This window comes from Engystomops pustulosus, chromosome 1, assembly GCF_040894005.1.
Source record: "Engystomops pustulosus chromosome 1, aEngPut4.maternal, whole genome shotgun sequence".
NCBI lineage: Eukaryota > Metazoa > Chordata > Amphibia > Anura > Leptodactylidae > Engystomops > Engystomops pustulosus.
The window spans coordinates 188,694,048-188,710,201 of NC_092411.1; the positions used below are offsets into that span (position 1 = coordinate 188,694,048).

A 16,154-nucleotide genomic window follows, 5' to 3' on the forward strand; every position below is an offset into this window, starting at 1 on the left:
ACTCCCCTGCAGCCAAGCACATCACCCCACTCTCCTGCAACCATGTGCATCAGCCCACTTCCTTGCAGCTGTGTGCATCATGTCAGACTCTTGCGGCCGTGCACATTAGCCCACTCCCCTGCGGCCATGAGCATCCAGGGGCCTATTATACAATTACACAGATCTGTCCGAATAGATGCTGGGGAAAGAACATGGTTAGAATTAGAGAAGAGAGATCACTAGTCCTGTCGTTGTGCTGGCCCTTCCCTCTCTTCCGACATTTCTTATCTGAGTTGCCGATACATGCTGTGTATTGTGGAAGATGTGCACTGTTATATACATATATAATATGTATCTAATGGTGCACAGCCTCCATTCCTTAGTGTGTCAGGTGAGATGCCAGGACCCCACTGACACTGCGGGCCCCATAGCAGATGCTATGGCTGCTACCCCTGTAGTTACACCCTCGTATCATTCCCCTGCGGCCATGAGCATCATGCCACTCCCCTGCACCCTTGTGCATCCTGTCACTCCCCTACAGCCATGTGCATCATGCTATTACCCTGCAGCCATATACATCAGCCCACTCCCCTGAGTCCGTGTGAATCATGTCAGGTCCCTGCATCCATGTGTATCAAGCCACTCCCCTGCAGCTGTGCTTATCAGCCGTGCAGCTATGTGCATCCTATTAGGCCCCTAATTTTTTTTTTTAATTTTTTTTACAGCCAAAACGGTTAACAAATGATGGGTCTCAGCCAGACACCAGTAAACAAAGGAGAAGTCCCAGTGGGAGTCTAACGAAGAAGCCTTACCTATATACAAAGTTCCATCGTCTTTTTTTATTCTGTGGGAGCATAAGTATTTTTGTTTGGTTTTATAAAAATGTATATATTAACCCCTTTGGACGCAGGGTTTTTTCGCTCATTTCTCGACTCTTTTTTACGTGTACAGACCTGTGTGAGGGCTTATTTTGTGCGTAACAAATTTTACTTTCCTGTAATGTTATTTATTTTAACATGCCATGTACTGCGAAGCTGAAAAAAAATTCCAAATGTGGAAAAAATTTTTTAAAAAACGCACGTCACGTTCTTATGGGCTCAGTTTTTACGTCTTTCACTCCCCTCCACATAACACCTCAGCTTTATTCTTTGGTTCGGTACGATCGCGGTGATACCAAATTTATATAGGTTTTATTGTGTTTTAATACATTTTCAAAAATTAAATGAATGTGTACAAAAAAGAAAAATAACTTTTTCATACTTTGGTGCATGGAGCTGTGCGAGGTGTCGTATTTTGCGAAATGAGACTATGTTTTCATTCCTACCATTTTGAGGTCTGTGCGACATTTTGATCATTGATTCCATTTTTTATGTGATGTAAAAAGGTGTAAAAGTCGCATTTCAGACATTTGGGCGCCATTTCCCGTCTCGGAGGTCACCGCCGGCCATAACCGGTTTTATATTTTGATAGATCAAAATATGAGCCACTGGCTCATTGTAACGAATCTGGAGAAGCCAGGTAGCCTCGGGTCAAACGAAGACCCAAGGCTACCATGGCAACCGATCGATGACGTTCGGGGGAGCGACGATCGTAAAAAAGATGGCGGCCGCCATCGTAATAAAGATGGTGCCGCCATCTTTTAAATGCCGCCGGCGACTTTGCCGGCGGCAATGAAAAGGTTAATAGCTGTGATCGGTGCAAGCACCGACCGCGGTTATTAGCAGTGGGGGTTTGCTGCAATATGCAACAACCCCCACCCTTGTATGAAGAGGACTCAGCCCGTGAGCCCTCTTCATACATTCCCTGTACCTCTGAGCCGTAGAGCTACGGCGCAGAGCGTTAAGGGGTTAATATCAGTTTATGGAGGGTAGACATGTCCTACTAAGAATTTCCAGATGATCAAAGTTCTTTAGGAACCTTTTAGTAGGACACGTAAACTGATGGTAGATTAAGATCTTTTGCCAAGATAAAGTTTGCCATGGAAATGATTCTGAGATGTGCCCCTGTCTCGTTTCCATACAAACCAATATCCAATACTTCACCAAATTTCGTGGTTGCAGAGGGAGTGTCACTTCAATAGCCCCTATCATCTGTGCTATAGTACCTAGAATCAAGCTTTTTATGTTATATAGATAAAAAAGAAAAAAAATCTCAAACTTATGGTTCTATGAGCTACAGAACTGGGCATACAAGTAGATAAAAATAGCAGGGAACTGTATCTTTCATCAGCTTGCATTTCCAACTAGGGGGCAGATTTATCAAGCTGTCTGAAAGTCATAATATTTCTAGTCACAGCCCCCCTTTAAAATATTCATGAGCACTGGTAAAATTAAAGCTGAGCTGTGATTGGTTGCCATGGGCAACAAGAAATATTCTGACTTCTAGACAGCTTGATAAATCTGCCCCTGTCTTTAGCTGAGACAAATGGAAGGAGGATGCTACCTGTGAGGGCTCACAATCTATATGGGATGGTAGATGGACACCCAAGGTGACTGTATCTCTTGTTCTTTAGCTTACAAAACCATAAGCCTGATGAGAATAATATTTAATTATTGGGACACAATATTATTTCATGGGACACAAAAAGCATGTTTCAATGTACTTTACAACAAAAGAGAGGAGTATCTAAAGTGCCACTACCCCTGCAGCCACTAAACTTGACTCATCTCATGTGTAAATGGGGTGAAAAGAGTCGTATATGCCTGAAGTGTCCTGACGCAATGAATGGTGGCACCGAATGGTGGGGGGTGAGAACTAGGGGGGCTGGATGGGAGATCTTTACAGGTGACATTCTTTGCTCTGCTGCCCCTTATTGATCTTGATGTGGATGATTGTATTAGTTGTGGATAGGAGTCTTCTGTGGGTTGTAGGAAATATGTCCTATTGTTATATGCACATTACTTTACCTTAAGCAGAAGATGATTTGTACTTTTATACCATTCAGATGGACACTAAAGGCTTTGTTCAGACTTTGCATTGAGCTGTCTTTTGCAAGACAGTACCAACCAGAAAACAATCAAGCAAACAAAAACCATTTAAAGCGAATTACATTTCACCACACATTATGCATACTGGCTATCATCTTTAGTCGTTTTTTCAGTTTTCTCTGCATATTCTTTTATTTTTAATTATTTTAAAATTTTAATATAAGAACATTACATGTGAAATACAAATTGGGATAAGGAAGATTATTAAATTCAGCACAGTTTTTAGTTGTTGTTTAGAGTTCTCATTGTGCGTCCTGTATTTTACATGGAAGCAGGTAGACAGTACAGCAAGCTGTTGTACTTGTGAATAGTATGTGGTAACGCCCATTGAGAAACGCCTGATACTATTCAGTTCACGGAGATGGGCGGGATGCAGCCTGGAGGCTTGGGGCGTCTCTATGGAGACAAGGAAGCGTCCTGACCAGGCCAACTGCACACAATAGAGTGGGGGCTGGGGGATATCGGGTGTCATCATACACTACATACAATCCTGGATGGAAGCTGGTTACAGGGTGGCCCCAGCACAGGTGATATTTTATTCTCTAATTTTATAGGAATTGGGGTAATAATTAACGGGAGGGCGATGCATTTTTCATTGTTGTGGCAGGAGAAAGGTGCTTAATTTTTTAGTTGCAGCTGCACAGAATAGTGCCACTTTCCAGATGTTGGAAAATTGTCTTCACTTGCTGGGAGTTGTAGTTGTACAACATCTGGAGAGCCACATGAATCACTGGTGTCTGGTTTATAACAGTTTTCTCAAGACCTTTAACAGGTGTAATGCAGGTATCAACATTGTTTACACAGGGATCTAATGATAACTGTACTAACAAAGAGCCACTAAAGGGTAAAATATTGAACCAAGGGGCAATGTGCCGTTCTGAGGACGTTCAGCATTTTGCTACATTGATGACTGATTTCACTATTTCATGATGTTTGTCACTCAGGTAATACTATTGAGCCGCACTGTTGCATTAAAATCACGTTTTAATCATGTCTTGACTTCAAAATTCACATATATCATGCATATCCTTTATGCCACTCATTTTTCTGGAACAATTTATTTCTGCTAATTGTTGTAGTTGTAAATATCTTAGGGCTGTTTCACAGAATTCGAGTTCCACGTTTAAATGTACTGTTGGGCTTTCCAATGCAGATTTGCAGTGGCATTCCCTTTATTTTTAGCAGAACTACATCCAGAATAAAAGGCATGATAAACCTGCTTACAGAAAAAGCCATGATTGCCTCACTACTAGAGATGAGCGAACATGCTCGTCCGAGCTTGATGCTCGGTCGAGCATTAGGGTACTCGAAACTGCTCGTTGCTCGGACGAATACTTCGCCCGCTCGAGAAAATGGCAGCTCCCGCCGTTTTGCTTTTTGGCGGCCAGAAACAGAGCCAATCACAAGCCAGGAGACTCTGCACTCCACCCAGCATGACGTGGTACCCTTACACGTCGATAGCAGTGGTTGGCTGGCCAGATCAGGTGACCCTGGGATAGACTAGCCGCTGCCCGCGCTGCTCGGATCATTCTGTGTCTGGATGCCGCTAGGGAGAGAGCTGCTGCTGGTCAGGGAAAGCGTTAGGGTGTTCTATTAGCTTACTGTTAGGCAGGAGTGATTCTCAAAGAACCCAACAGCCCTTCTTAGGGCTACAATAACGTTCTACTTTTTTTATTTTAATTTGCATCTAGTACCATTTTGTGAGGAATTAGCAGGGGGACTTGCTACCGTTGTGTTTAGCTCTTAGTGGCACACATATCCATAGCAAAGACCGAAGTGGGAAAATTTAGTAGGGGTTGGATTTCAATTAGGCACTAACTCAGTGTCATCTCATCTGGCATAGTAGTGTGCTTTGATACTTGGCTAGAAAATAGCCATAGGAGAATACAAAGAGCTTACTTACGCATACAGTAGCGTTCTATATATTTGATTTCTGGTTGATCTGCTGGTGGCTGTACTTTCTGCAGTGCATGTACTAGCCAATTCTGAGCAATTTGTAGTGAGACTTGCGACCGCTGTGTTCTGCGCTTAGTGACGCACATATCCATAGCAAAGACCGAAGTGGGAAAATTTAGTAGGGGTTGGATTTCAATTAGGCACTAACTCAGTGTCATCTCATCTGGCATAGTAGTGTGCTTTGATACTTGGCTAGAAAATAGCCATAGGAGAATACAAAGAGCTTACTTACGCATACAGTAGCGTTCTATATATTTGATTTCTGGTTGATCTGCTGGTGGCTGTACTTTCTGCAGTGCATGTACTAGCCAATTCTGAGCAATTTGTAGTGAGACTTGCGACCGCTGTGTTCTGCGCTTAGTGACGCACATATCCATAGCAAAGACCGAAGTGGGAAAATTTAGTAGGGGTTGGATTTCAATTAGGCACTAACTCAGTGTCATCTCATCTGGCATAGTAGTGTGCTTTGATACTTGGCTAGAAAATAGCCATAGGAGAATACAAAGAGCTTACTTACGCATACAGTAGCGTTCTATATATTTGATTTCTGGTTGATCTGCTGGTGGCTGTACTTTCTGCAGTGCATGTACTAGCCAATTCTGAGCAATTTGTAGTGAGACTTGCGACCGCTGTGTTCTGCGCTTAGTGACGCACATATCCATAGCAAAGACCGAAGTGGGAAAATTTAGTAGGGGTTGGATTTCAATTAGGCACTAACTCAGTGTCATCTCATCTGGCATAGTAGTGTGCTTTGATACTTGGCTAGAAAATAGCCATAGGAGAATACAAAGAGCTTACTTACGCATACAGTAGCGTTCTATATATTTGATTTCTGGTTGATCTGCTGGTGGCTGTACTTTCTGCAGTGCATGTACTAGCCAATTCTGAGCAATTTGTAGTGAGACTTGCGACCGCTGTGTTCTGCGCTTAGTGACGCACATATCCATAGCAAAGACCGAAGTGGGAAAATTTAGTAGGGGTTGGATTTCAATTAGGCACTAACTCAGTGTCATCTCATCTGGCATAGTAGTGTGCTTTGATACTTGGCTAGAAAATAGCCATAGGAGAATACAAAGAGCTTACTTACGCATACAGTAGCGTTCTATATATTTGATTTCTGGTTGATCTGCTGGTGGCTGTACTTTCTGCAGTGCATGTACTAGCCAATTCTGAGCAATTTGTAGTGAGACTTGCGACCGCTGTGTTCTGCGCTTAGTGACGCACATATCCATAGCAAAGACCGAAGTGGGAAAATTTAGTAGGGGTTGGATTTCAATTAGGCACTAACTCAGTGTCATCTCATCTGGCATAGTAGTGTGCTTTGATACTTGGCTAGAAAATAGCCATAGCAATAGGATAGCATTGTTTGGTTTTAAAAACTCAAAAAAAAAAAAAAAACACAAAAAAAAAAAAAAAACACAAAAAAAAAAAAAAAAAAGTAAAAAAAAAAATAAAGTTATAACTCTCATTTTAAAAATGTTTAACCCGAGGGCTAGGGGTAGAGGACGAGGGCGGGGACGTGGGCGTCCAACTACTGCAGGGGTCAGAGGCCGTGGTCCTGGGCGGGGTGAGACACCACCTGCTGATGAGGGAGCAGGGGAACGCCGCAGAGCTACACTCCCTAGGTTCATGTCTGAAGTTACTGGGACTCGTGGTAGAGCACTGTTGAGGCCAGAACAGTGCGAACAGGTGATGTCGTGGATTGCTGACAATGCTTCGAGCAATTTGTCCACCACCAGTCAGTCTTCCACGCAGTCCACCCATGTCACCGAAATCGCCACTCCTCCAGCTCCTGCACCTCAGCCTCCTCCCCCCCAGTCTGCCCCCTCCCAGGAAAATTTGGCATTTGAACCGGCATACTCTGAGGAACTGTTTTCTGGACCCTTCCCACAGTCACAAACCACTTGTCCGGTTGCTGCTGAGCAATTTTCCGATGCCCAGGTTTTCCAACAGTCACAGTCTGTGGGTGATGATGACCTTCTTGACGTAGTGGAAGTGTGTAAAGAGGTGTCCGACGATGAGGAGACACGGTTGTCAGACAGTGGGGAAGTTGTTGTCAGGGCAGGAAGTCCGAGGGGGGAGCAGACTGAGGGATCGGAGGATGATGAGGTGACAGACCCAAGCTGGGTTGAGAGGCCGGGTGAACACAGTGCTTCTGAGACGGAGGAGAGTCCTCGACCAGAACAGGTTGGAAGAGACAGTGGTGGGGCCAGACGGAGAGGCAGGGCCAGAGCTGGTGCATCAGCGCCAAATGTGTCAACTAGTGAAGCTCCCGTGGCGAGGGCTCCTGCGGCGAGGGCTAGATCTTCAGAAGTCTGGAGGTTCTTTAAGGAAACACCGGATGACCGACGGACTGTGGTGTGCAACATTTGCCAAACCAGGCTCAGCAGGGGTTCCACCACTACTAGCTTAACTACCACCAGTATGCGCAGGCATATGAATGCTAAACACCCCACTCAGTGGCAACAAGCCCCTTCACCTCCGGCCGTGCACACCACTGCTCCTTCCCCTGTGTCAGCTGCTAGTCAGCCCCCTGCCCAGGACCCTGCCACAAAAACCCCATCGTCGCCTCCACGATCCTCCACAGCATCCACCAGCGTTCAGCTCTCCATACCCCAGACGCTGGAGCGGAAACGCAAATATAGTGCAACCCACCCGCACGCCCAAGCCCTTAATGTGCACATCTCCAGATTGCTTAGCCTGGAGATGCTGCCCTATAGGCTAGTAGAGACCGAGGCCTTTCGCAACCTCATGGCGGCGGCCGCCCCTCGGTATTCGGTCCCCAGCCGCCACTACTTTTCCCGATGTGCCGTCCCAGCCCTGCACCAGCACGTGTCAGACAACATCATCCGTGCCCTGACCAACGCCGTTTCTGACAAGGTCCACCTGACCACGGACACGTGGACGAGTGCTGCCGGGCAGGGCCACTATATATCGCTGACGGCACATTGGGTTAACTTGGTGGAGGCTGGGACCGAGTCTGACACTGGGGCTGCTCATATACTGCCGACGCCGAGGATTGCGGGGCCTACCTCGGTCCAGGTGTTTCAGGCCTACTATGCCTCCTCCTCCTCCCACCCCTCCTCCACCTCCTCCTCCGAACTACCATCCGTGGGCACGGCGCCATCAGTCGGTAGCTCTAGGCACAGCAGCAGTGCCGTCGCTAAGCGACAGCAGGCGGTGCTCAAACTGCTGAGCCTAGGCGACAAAAGGCACACCGCCCAAGAGCTATTACAGGGCATCACGGCGCAGACTGATCTGTGGCTGGCACCGCTGAACCTCAAGCCGGGAATGGTTGTGTGTGACAACGGCCGTAACCTGGTGGCGGCTCTGCAACTCGGCAGACTGACACATGTGCCATGCCTGGCCCATGTGTTAAATCTGATAGTTCAGCGTTTCCTCAAGACATACCCCAATCTGTCTGATTTGCTCACGAAGGTGCGCCGCATCTGTGCGCATTTCAGGAAGTCCAGCCCAGATGCTGCCACTCTCAGGGCAGCGCAGCGCCGCCTCCAACTGCCCGCTCACCGACTGTTGTGCGACGTGCCCACGAGGTGGAATTCAACACTGACCATGTTATCCAGAGTTTACCAGCAGCGCAGAGCGATTGTAGACTGCCAGATGTCAACTTCCACCAGAACTGGTAGTCAGGTCAGTCAGCTTCCTCAAGTCTACAATGAGGAGTGGACGTGGATGTCTGATATCTGTCAGGTGCTGAGTAACTTTGAGGAGTCAACACAGATGGTCAGTGGCGATGCCGCCATCATCAGCCTCACCATCCCGCTGCTTGGCCTGTTGAAAAACTCTCTGGTCAGCATGAAGTCGGAAGCTTTGCGCTCGTCACAAGAGACAGGGGAAGAATATTCCCTTGTTGATAGCCAAAGCACCCTCAGGTCTGTTTCTCAGCGCATATCGGAGGAGGTGGAGGTGGAGGAGGATGAGGAGGAAGAGGAGGAGAATGTTGGTGAGACACAAGAGGGGACCATTGTTGAGTCCTTTACTGTTCAGCGTGTATGGGCAGAAGAAGAGGAGTTGGAGGAGTTGGAGGAGGAGGAAATGGACAGTCAGGCCAGTGAGGGGAGTGAATTCTTACGCGTTGGTACTCTGGCGCATATGGCAGATTTCATGCTAGGCTGCCTATCCCGTGACCCTCGCGTTCAAAGAATTTATTCCAGCACCGATTACTGGGTGTTCACTCTCCTGGACCCACGGTACAAGCAAAATCTTTCCACTCTCATCCCTGCAGAGGAAAGGAGTGTGAGAATGCATGAATACCAGCAGGCCCTGGTGCACAAGCTGAAACAGTATTTCCCTTCTGACAGCGCTAGCGGCAGAGTGCGTAGTTCTGCGGGACAAGTAGCGAGGGAGAGTAGGCGAGCAGGCAGCTTGTCCAGCACTGGCAAGGGTACGCTTTACAAGGCTTTTGCCAGCTTTATGTCACCCCAGCAAGACACTGTCACCTGTCCCCAGTCTCGGCAGAGTAGGGCTGATCTTTACAGAAAGATGGTGAGGGAGTACGTAGCTGACCATACCATCGTCCTAAATGATCACACAGCTCCCTACAACTACTGGGTTTCAAAGCTGGACATGTGGCACGAACTGGCGCTGTACGCCTTGGAGGTTCTTGCCTGCCCTGCCGCTAGCGTCTTGTCCGAGCGGGTTTTCAGTGCAGCTGGTGGCATCATCACCGATAAGCGTACACGCCTGTCGACTGACAGCGCTGACAGGCTGACGCTTATTAAAATGAATAAAGGCTGGATTTCTCAGAATTTCCAATCTCCACCAGGTGAAGGAAGCTCAACCTGAATAATTGATCCACTCCTCCTCCTCCTCATTTTCCTCCTTCTCCTCCTCTTTGTACAGTAAAGCAGAGGAAAATGGCTATTTTTTGACAGGGCCCACTGGCTCTTGCTATAGTACTTCATGCATTTAATTTTTCTGGAGGGCCACCTACCCGGTCCTCTGTTTGAAACAATTTTTGTGAGTGCCACATACAGGCACTCAATCTATTCCATTTTACTGCAGGGCCACCTACCTGCTCCTCTGGTTTGAAACATTTTTGTGACTGCCACATACAGGCACTCAATCTATTCCATTTTACTGGAGGGCCACCTACCTGCTCCTCTGGTTTGAAAAATTTTTGGGACTGCCACATACAGGCACTCAATCTATTCCATTTTACTGCAGGGCCACCTACCTGCTCCTCTGGTTTGAAACATTTTTGGGACTGCCACATACAGGCACTCAATCTATTCCATTTTACTGGAGGGCCACCTACCTGCTCCTCTGGTTTGAAAAATGTTTGGGACTGCCACATACAGGCACTATCCAAATTAAATTGTCTCCATAGCAGCCTCCACACGTTGTCTCCATTGCTACCTCCAAAAGTCGTCCATATAGCTGCCTCCATACATCGTCCCTTTATCAAACGAGGTGTGTCAGGCAGAAATTTGGGTTGTTTTCATGGATTCCACATCAAAGTTGTTAACTTTGTCGCCACCCTGCTGTGTTATCCACAAAATATACTGGCAAACTTTTACCATTTAGGGATATTATTTCAGCGCTTCTTGCGCATCTGTTTACATTCCCCTCACCCGGCATATCCTAAACTTATAAGAACGCTACTACACTTGATCTTATACAAAAGGTTCTTAGAAGTGCTGTTTGGGGAGTAGCCTAGAGACAGGGGCTTGAATTGGCGAAAGCTCGCCTGGCAGCGGAGCGCCAGCTCCATGCGCATCATGCGCTTCTTGCGCATCTGTTTACATTCCCCTCACCCGGCATATCCTAAACTTATAAGAACGCTACTACACTTGATCTTATACAAAAGGTTCTTAGAAGTGCTGTTTGGGGAGTAGCCTAGAGACAGGGGCTTGAATTGGCGAAAGCTCGCCTGGCAGCGGAGCGCCAGCTCCATGCGCATCATGCGCTTCTTGCGCATCTGTTTACATTCCCCTCACCCGCCATATCCCAAACTTATAAGAACGCTACTACACTTAACTTGGTGCAGGCTGGGACCGAGTCTGACCCTGGGGCTGGTCATATACTGCCGACGCAGAGAATTGCGGGGCCTACCTCGGTCCAGGTCTCAAAGGCCTACTATACCTCCTCCCACCCCTCCTCCACCTCCTCCTCCTCCGAATTACCATCCGTGGGCATGGCGCCATCAGTCGGTAGCTCTAGGCACAGCAGCAGTGCCGTCGCTAAGCGACAGCAGGCGGTGCTGAAACTGCTGAGCCTAGGCGATAAAAGGCACACCGCCCAAGAGCTATTACAGGGCATTCCACATCAAAGTTGTTAACTTTGTCGCCACCCTGCTGTGTAATCCACAAAATATACTTGCAAACTTTTACCATTTAGGGATATTATTTCAGCGCTTCTTGCGCATCTGTTTACATTCCCCTCACCCGCCATATCCTAAACTTATAAGAACGCTACTACACTTGATCTTATACAAAAGGTTCTTAGAAGTGCTGTTTGGGGAGTAGCCTAGAGACAGGGGCTTGGATTGGCAAAAGCTCGCCTGGCTGCAGAGCGCCAGCTCCATCCCAAGATCCAACTAACATAGTTGCAGCACCTTTAATCTACTACTAGTTCACTGCCTCCATAATAATAATAATAATAATCTTTATTTATATAGCGTCATCATATTCTGTAGCGCTTTACAAATCATAGGAAACAAATACAAATGTAATGTAACAGAGCACAACATTTGTATGGAACAACAGGAGTGAGGTCCCTGCTCGCCAGAGCTTACGGTTTATGAAGATGATGGGGTAACACGAGGTAAAAGAATATTTAATGGTCAAGCCATTCTTCTTAGGGAATAGAAAAAAATATAATAAATGGAATTGCTGTCGCTTGAACCACTCAGCCGTCATCTTATATACCAGGTCCAGGGTGAATGGGACTGCAGAGAAGTCTGGTGCCTGTTGGTTGCTGGATAACAGATGGGAGGACGACACAGGACGGGTTAGTAGAAGAGTTAAAACTTCATGCAGTTAATGAGTGTTATAGGCTTGCCTAAAGAAATGGGTTTTAAGAGCACGTTTGAAACTTTGGAGGTTAGGTATTAGTCTGATAGTCCAGGGCAGAGCATTCCATAGAATTGGTGCAGCTCTAGAGAAGTCTTGGAGACGCGAGTGGGAGGTCCGCACTAGGGTAGAGGTTAATCTAAGATCACTGGCGGATCTAAGAGCACGGGTTGGGCGATAGACTGAGATAAGAGAGGAGAGGTAGGGGGGTGCAGCATTATACAGAGCTTTATGGATGAGGGTTATTATTATTTTAAACTGTATTCGAAAGGAGACTGGCAGCCAGTGCAGCGACTGGCATGAACTGTAAGCATACATGGTCCCCTTATCAAACGAGCTGTGTCAGGCAGAATTTTGGGTTGTTTTCATGGCTTCCATGTTAACTTTGTCGCCACCCTGCTGTGTAATCCACAAAATATACTGGCAAACTTTTATCATGTACCGATATTATTTGAGCGCTTCTTGCTCACCTCCTTTGGTTCCTCTCTGACACCCATTGGTTTGAAGCCTGAGTCCAATTAGGGTATGTCGCCATGCCACTCTCTAGCCTGCTGCCGCTGCCTCTGCCTCTGCATGCCGTCCCCTATAGTGTCAGGGTCAATTATTGGATGTTTTACATGCTATCTAGCTTCATTCTGTCACTCTGTCATGGCCATGCTGTTGCCCATAATTTCGGCATAATGGTGCGATTAAGCAGCCTCAGAGGCATCCATGCATGCTGCCCCTGCTGTTTCCTGTCCATTTCCGTGGTGTTTCCATCCTTTTCTGAGGTTCCCAGGTGTTTGGCCAAGCTTCCCTGTGCAGAGCCTTGGTCCCCTTGAAAAATGCTCGAGTCTCCCATTGACTTCAATGGGGTTCGTTATTCGAGACGAGCACTCGAGCATCGGGAAAAGTTCGTCTCGAATAACGAGTACCCGAGCATTTTAGTGTTCGCTCATCTCTACTCACTACCTATTGCTCCAGTAGAAAATCTTCCAAAAACATACCCTGACTGGTCCACATCCAATGAATCCTAATGAGTCTGACTGACATATAACTGTGTGACTGTTACCATGTTAACAAGAAGCATATAAAACTGTAGGGTCCCACTTTTAGTGGTGGTTCCCATATAAAACAGAAGCTCTCCACCCCTTTGGCTCGTAAGAGCCATATATATATTTTTTAATGAAATGACAACTGCAATGAAATGAGGAATATCATTTAGTGTTTAGTAGTTGGTGACAAGATGTTCATCTGAAAAAGATGATAGGAAATGATAAAAAGTATTTTTGTGTGTGTTTTATTTTTATTCAGAACATTTATTCATTCTCTTCTAGATGTTACAAGGACAATGGCCAGCAAAAATATCCTGGCATTAAGGTAGAGTATTAAAGAGGAACAAAAACATAAGTAAAAGGTTTCTGCTGATACAGACACCTGTAAATATCCAGTATCATTGGGGGACATGTATCTTTATTTCGGCGTGCTGAATTGTCTAATATTTGCAACTTTTGTCGTATTTGCGACTTTTTTGCGACTTTTCACTGCAGGTTTTTCAAGTGCACCTTTTCTGCACCTTGTGCAGTGCCTTATGTATCTTTGTTTCCAAGATGTTCCGTGCGTCTTTTCACTTATGTATCACCTTTTTAGCTTATTTTTGTAACTTTTTAGGTGCAAATCTACACCTGGTCCAGGGCAGGTGCAAAGGAAGGATTTTTTCATGGACTCTATTTAACATGTAAATTGGCATTATTTCACATGCTTTAATTGTTTAAAATCTTGCACAGTAACCTGTTTTTTGAAAATTCAGAAATGTTTGCATTTACATTTTTTTTTATTTATTGGTTACTTCTAAGGGTAAGGGCACAAGTAGCGTTTTAATTGCGCTTTAATTGCCTTTTGAAACCTATTACAACAGTCATGTCCCTGGGGTGTGACTAGAGTGCTTAAAAATGCAGGACACAGCCTCAAATCCCAAATTAACAGTAGTGTCCACGCCTTCATATAAACTCTTTACATGACTTGTGTCCATGTGGATTTGAGACATTATTTGCAAGTCTCAAAGAAGAAGAAGCCAAAATTTGTGCTTGCCAGGATAGGAAAAATTGAACATGTATCACAAGTAAAAAGACATGATCATACATAGGGCGCAAAAAAGAGCTGCCAAATGTCTCAAAAATTCACCACAGAGAGACAAAACTATGACACATATCCCCCCATTATTTCCCATTACATGAGATGTTCTATCTGTAATACTGAATGTATGTGCATATACTTCTACATCAAGGCCCTTGTTATTGTTCATAGTCTCTTTCTATGACTTTGTGGAAACCTGGAGTTTGGGTTGTGTTATAGTTTATGTTGTAAGGTGTTATTCAGTTTTCTCCATCAAATCTGATGAGATATAGCTTTATGTTGTATTTTGTTTTACTGAAACAAGATGAGCAAGCATATGGTATCAATGCAATCACTGGCACATCTAGAATGATCAGAATTTTATCAGAGGTCAGAGACATAGCAGACACATGTTGACTTTAATATATCTGATATTTGAAAACATTATATTGTTGAATTTTTATTTTGTAAGGGCTGAGTTGGATGAACAAACAAAAGAGATCCAAAAACTGCAAAAAGAGGTAGAAAAAGCTACACAGAACACTATAAATCAGCTGTCAGTTTCTTACCGGGAGCAATGCTACAAGACTGGCCTTATAAATACCCATAATGAAGCTAGAGGTAAGTATTTTACAATTTATGTATAACTTATTATTCATAGCTATTGATTAAATACATTTTTTTTAAATTTGTGTTCAACGAGTTCGGTCACTGAACTTGACCCCAACCTTATTGAAATCAATGGGGACCCAACTTTAACACTGAAACATGGCTGTTGAATGGGTATGGTAAATAGTATAGTGTAGACATTAGAAAGGCAGTGACTGCATATGAGATTAAGGCCTCTTTCTTGCATTGCAGATCACGTCAGAGTGCAATTGCCTCCGTTTTTGCTAGGCGTCATGAGCGTTTTTGCGTTTTTCACTCGCATGTTTTTATTGCTTTTTCTGTGCCTTTTTCATTTGCATGTTTCAAATCACACGAATCTTTAATTGGTACCCACATTCCACCTCCTGCTTTTTTTTCACATTACCTAGCAACCCATCCATTTAAAACGCATTGCACTTGCATTGCACTTGCAATGCGTTGTTGATGCATCTCCATAGACTTAAATGGGGCTTGAAAAACAAAAAGACACGCATACAAGCAGTGAAAACAAATGCAAATAAGAACAAGCTCATTGAAAACAATGCGACAGAGTGCATTGCAAGTTTGGAACGTCAAATGCAAGTGCAGAACTCGCCCGTGAAAAATGCAAGCGGCCTGATATTAGACATGCAGTGGCTAAGTATGAGATTGTTTGACATTAGACAGTCAGTGACCATTTGAGATTTTAAATTAGACATGGAGTGAAGGCGGTATGAGACCGTTTGCAGTCACATTATAGTTTAACAATAGTGCACAGATGCAATTTTTCACACTGCCCTGAAAAAGGCAATTATACAAAATTTCTCGCTCTCCCTCTACCTAGATGTCCAGAAAAGGAAATTATTAAATCTTTCTAAGTCCCTGTATGACCCTGGCCCCAGCAGCAGCAGCCTTTCCCTCTGTCTCCTCTATGTGATGGCACTGAGACATGTGACCCTGCCTCTTATACAGAAGGGTCACATGTCCTGCCTGGCCAAATACAGCCCTGCTCAGCAGTCCATCAACCAGTTTTATCATGTTACCCCAAACTCCAAACCCAGAGTGTGTGAACCTGAAACCAAGTTCAGTATAGACCCAAACTTTATGCTTCCGGTTAGCTCATTACTATTTATGTTCTATAACATGTGTTTATTCATATATTTGTTTTTTTCATTTAGAACCATGCACTTCAAGTTCAGTAGAAGGATATCCAAGAGCCTGCTCATCAGTTGCAAACCAGGCTTTACAATTAAAAAGCTCTTCAGTCACTGGGCAAACAATGGATCCAAAGGAAACTAATTTATTACGAAATTGTGCTCTAATGCAGAATATTTTGCCTGAATCTAGATACCTTGTTGATATCCACAATGAGAGGACAGCTCTGAAAGAATGTTCTACATTGTTTAAGGATTCGCAAAGAGGGTTTGAACAAGTAAGTAAGAAGAACCATTTTGCGTTTTAGAATAGGGCATGCAAA

General features: G+C 45.0%; 1 protein-coding gene across 2 annotated transcripts in view; it reads left to right on the forward strand.

Annotated features, from left to right (window-relative positions):
- Positions 1–3,365: 3,365 nt before the first annotated feature.
- The window catches only part of CCDC158 (coiled-coil domain containing 158), a 54,279-nt gene continuing 41,490 nt past the window's right edge, over positions 3,366–16,154 (forward strand). For both annotated transcript variants that reach the window (XM_072115801.1, XM_072115808.1), the window contains exons 1-4: positions 3,366–3,493; positions 13,273–13,315; positions 14,523–14,671; positions 15,856–16,109. In XM_072115801.1, coding sequence (XP_071971902.1) covers positions 13,287–13,315; positions 14,523–14,671; positions 15,856–16,109 — 432 coding nt within the window. In that variant the 5' untranslated portion in view covers positions 3,366–3,493; positions 13,273–13,286. The remainder of the gene's footprint in view (positions 3,494–13,272; positions 13,316–14,522; positions 14,672–15,855; positions 16,110–16,154) is intronic.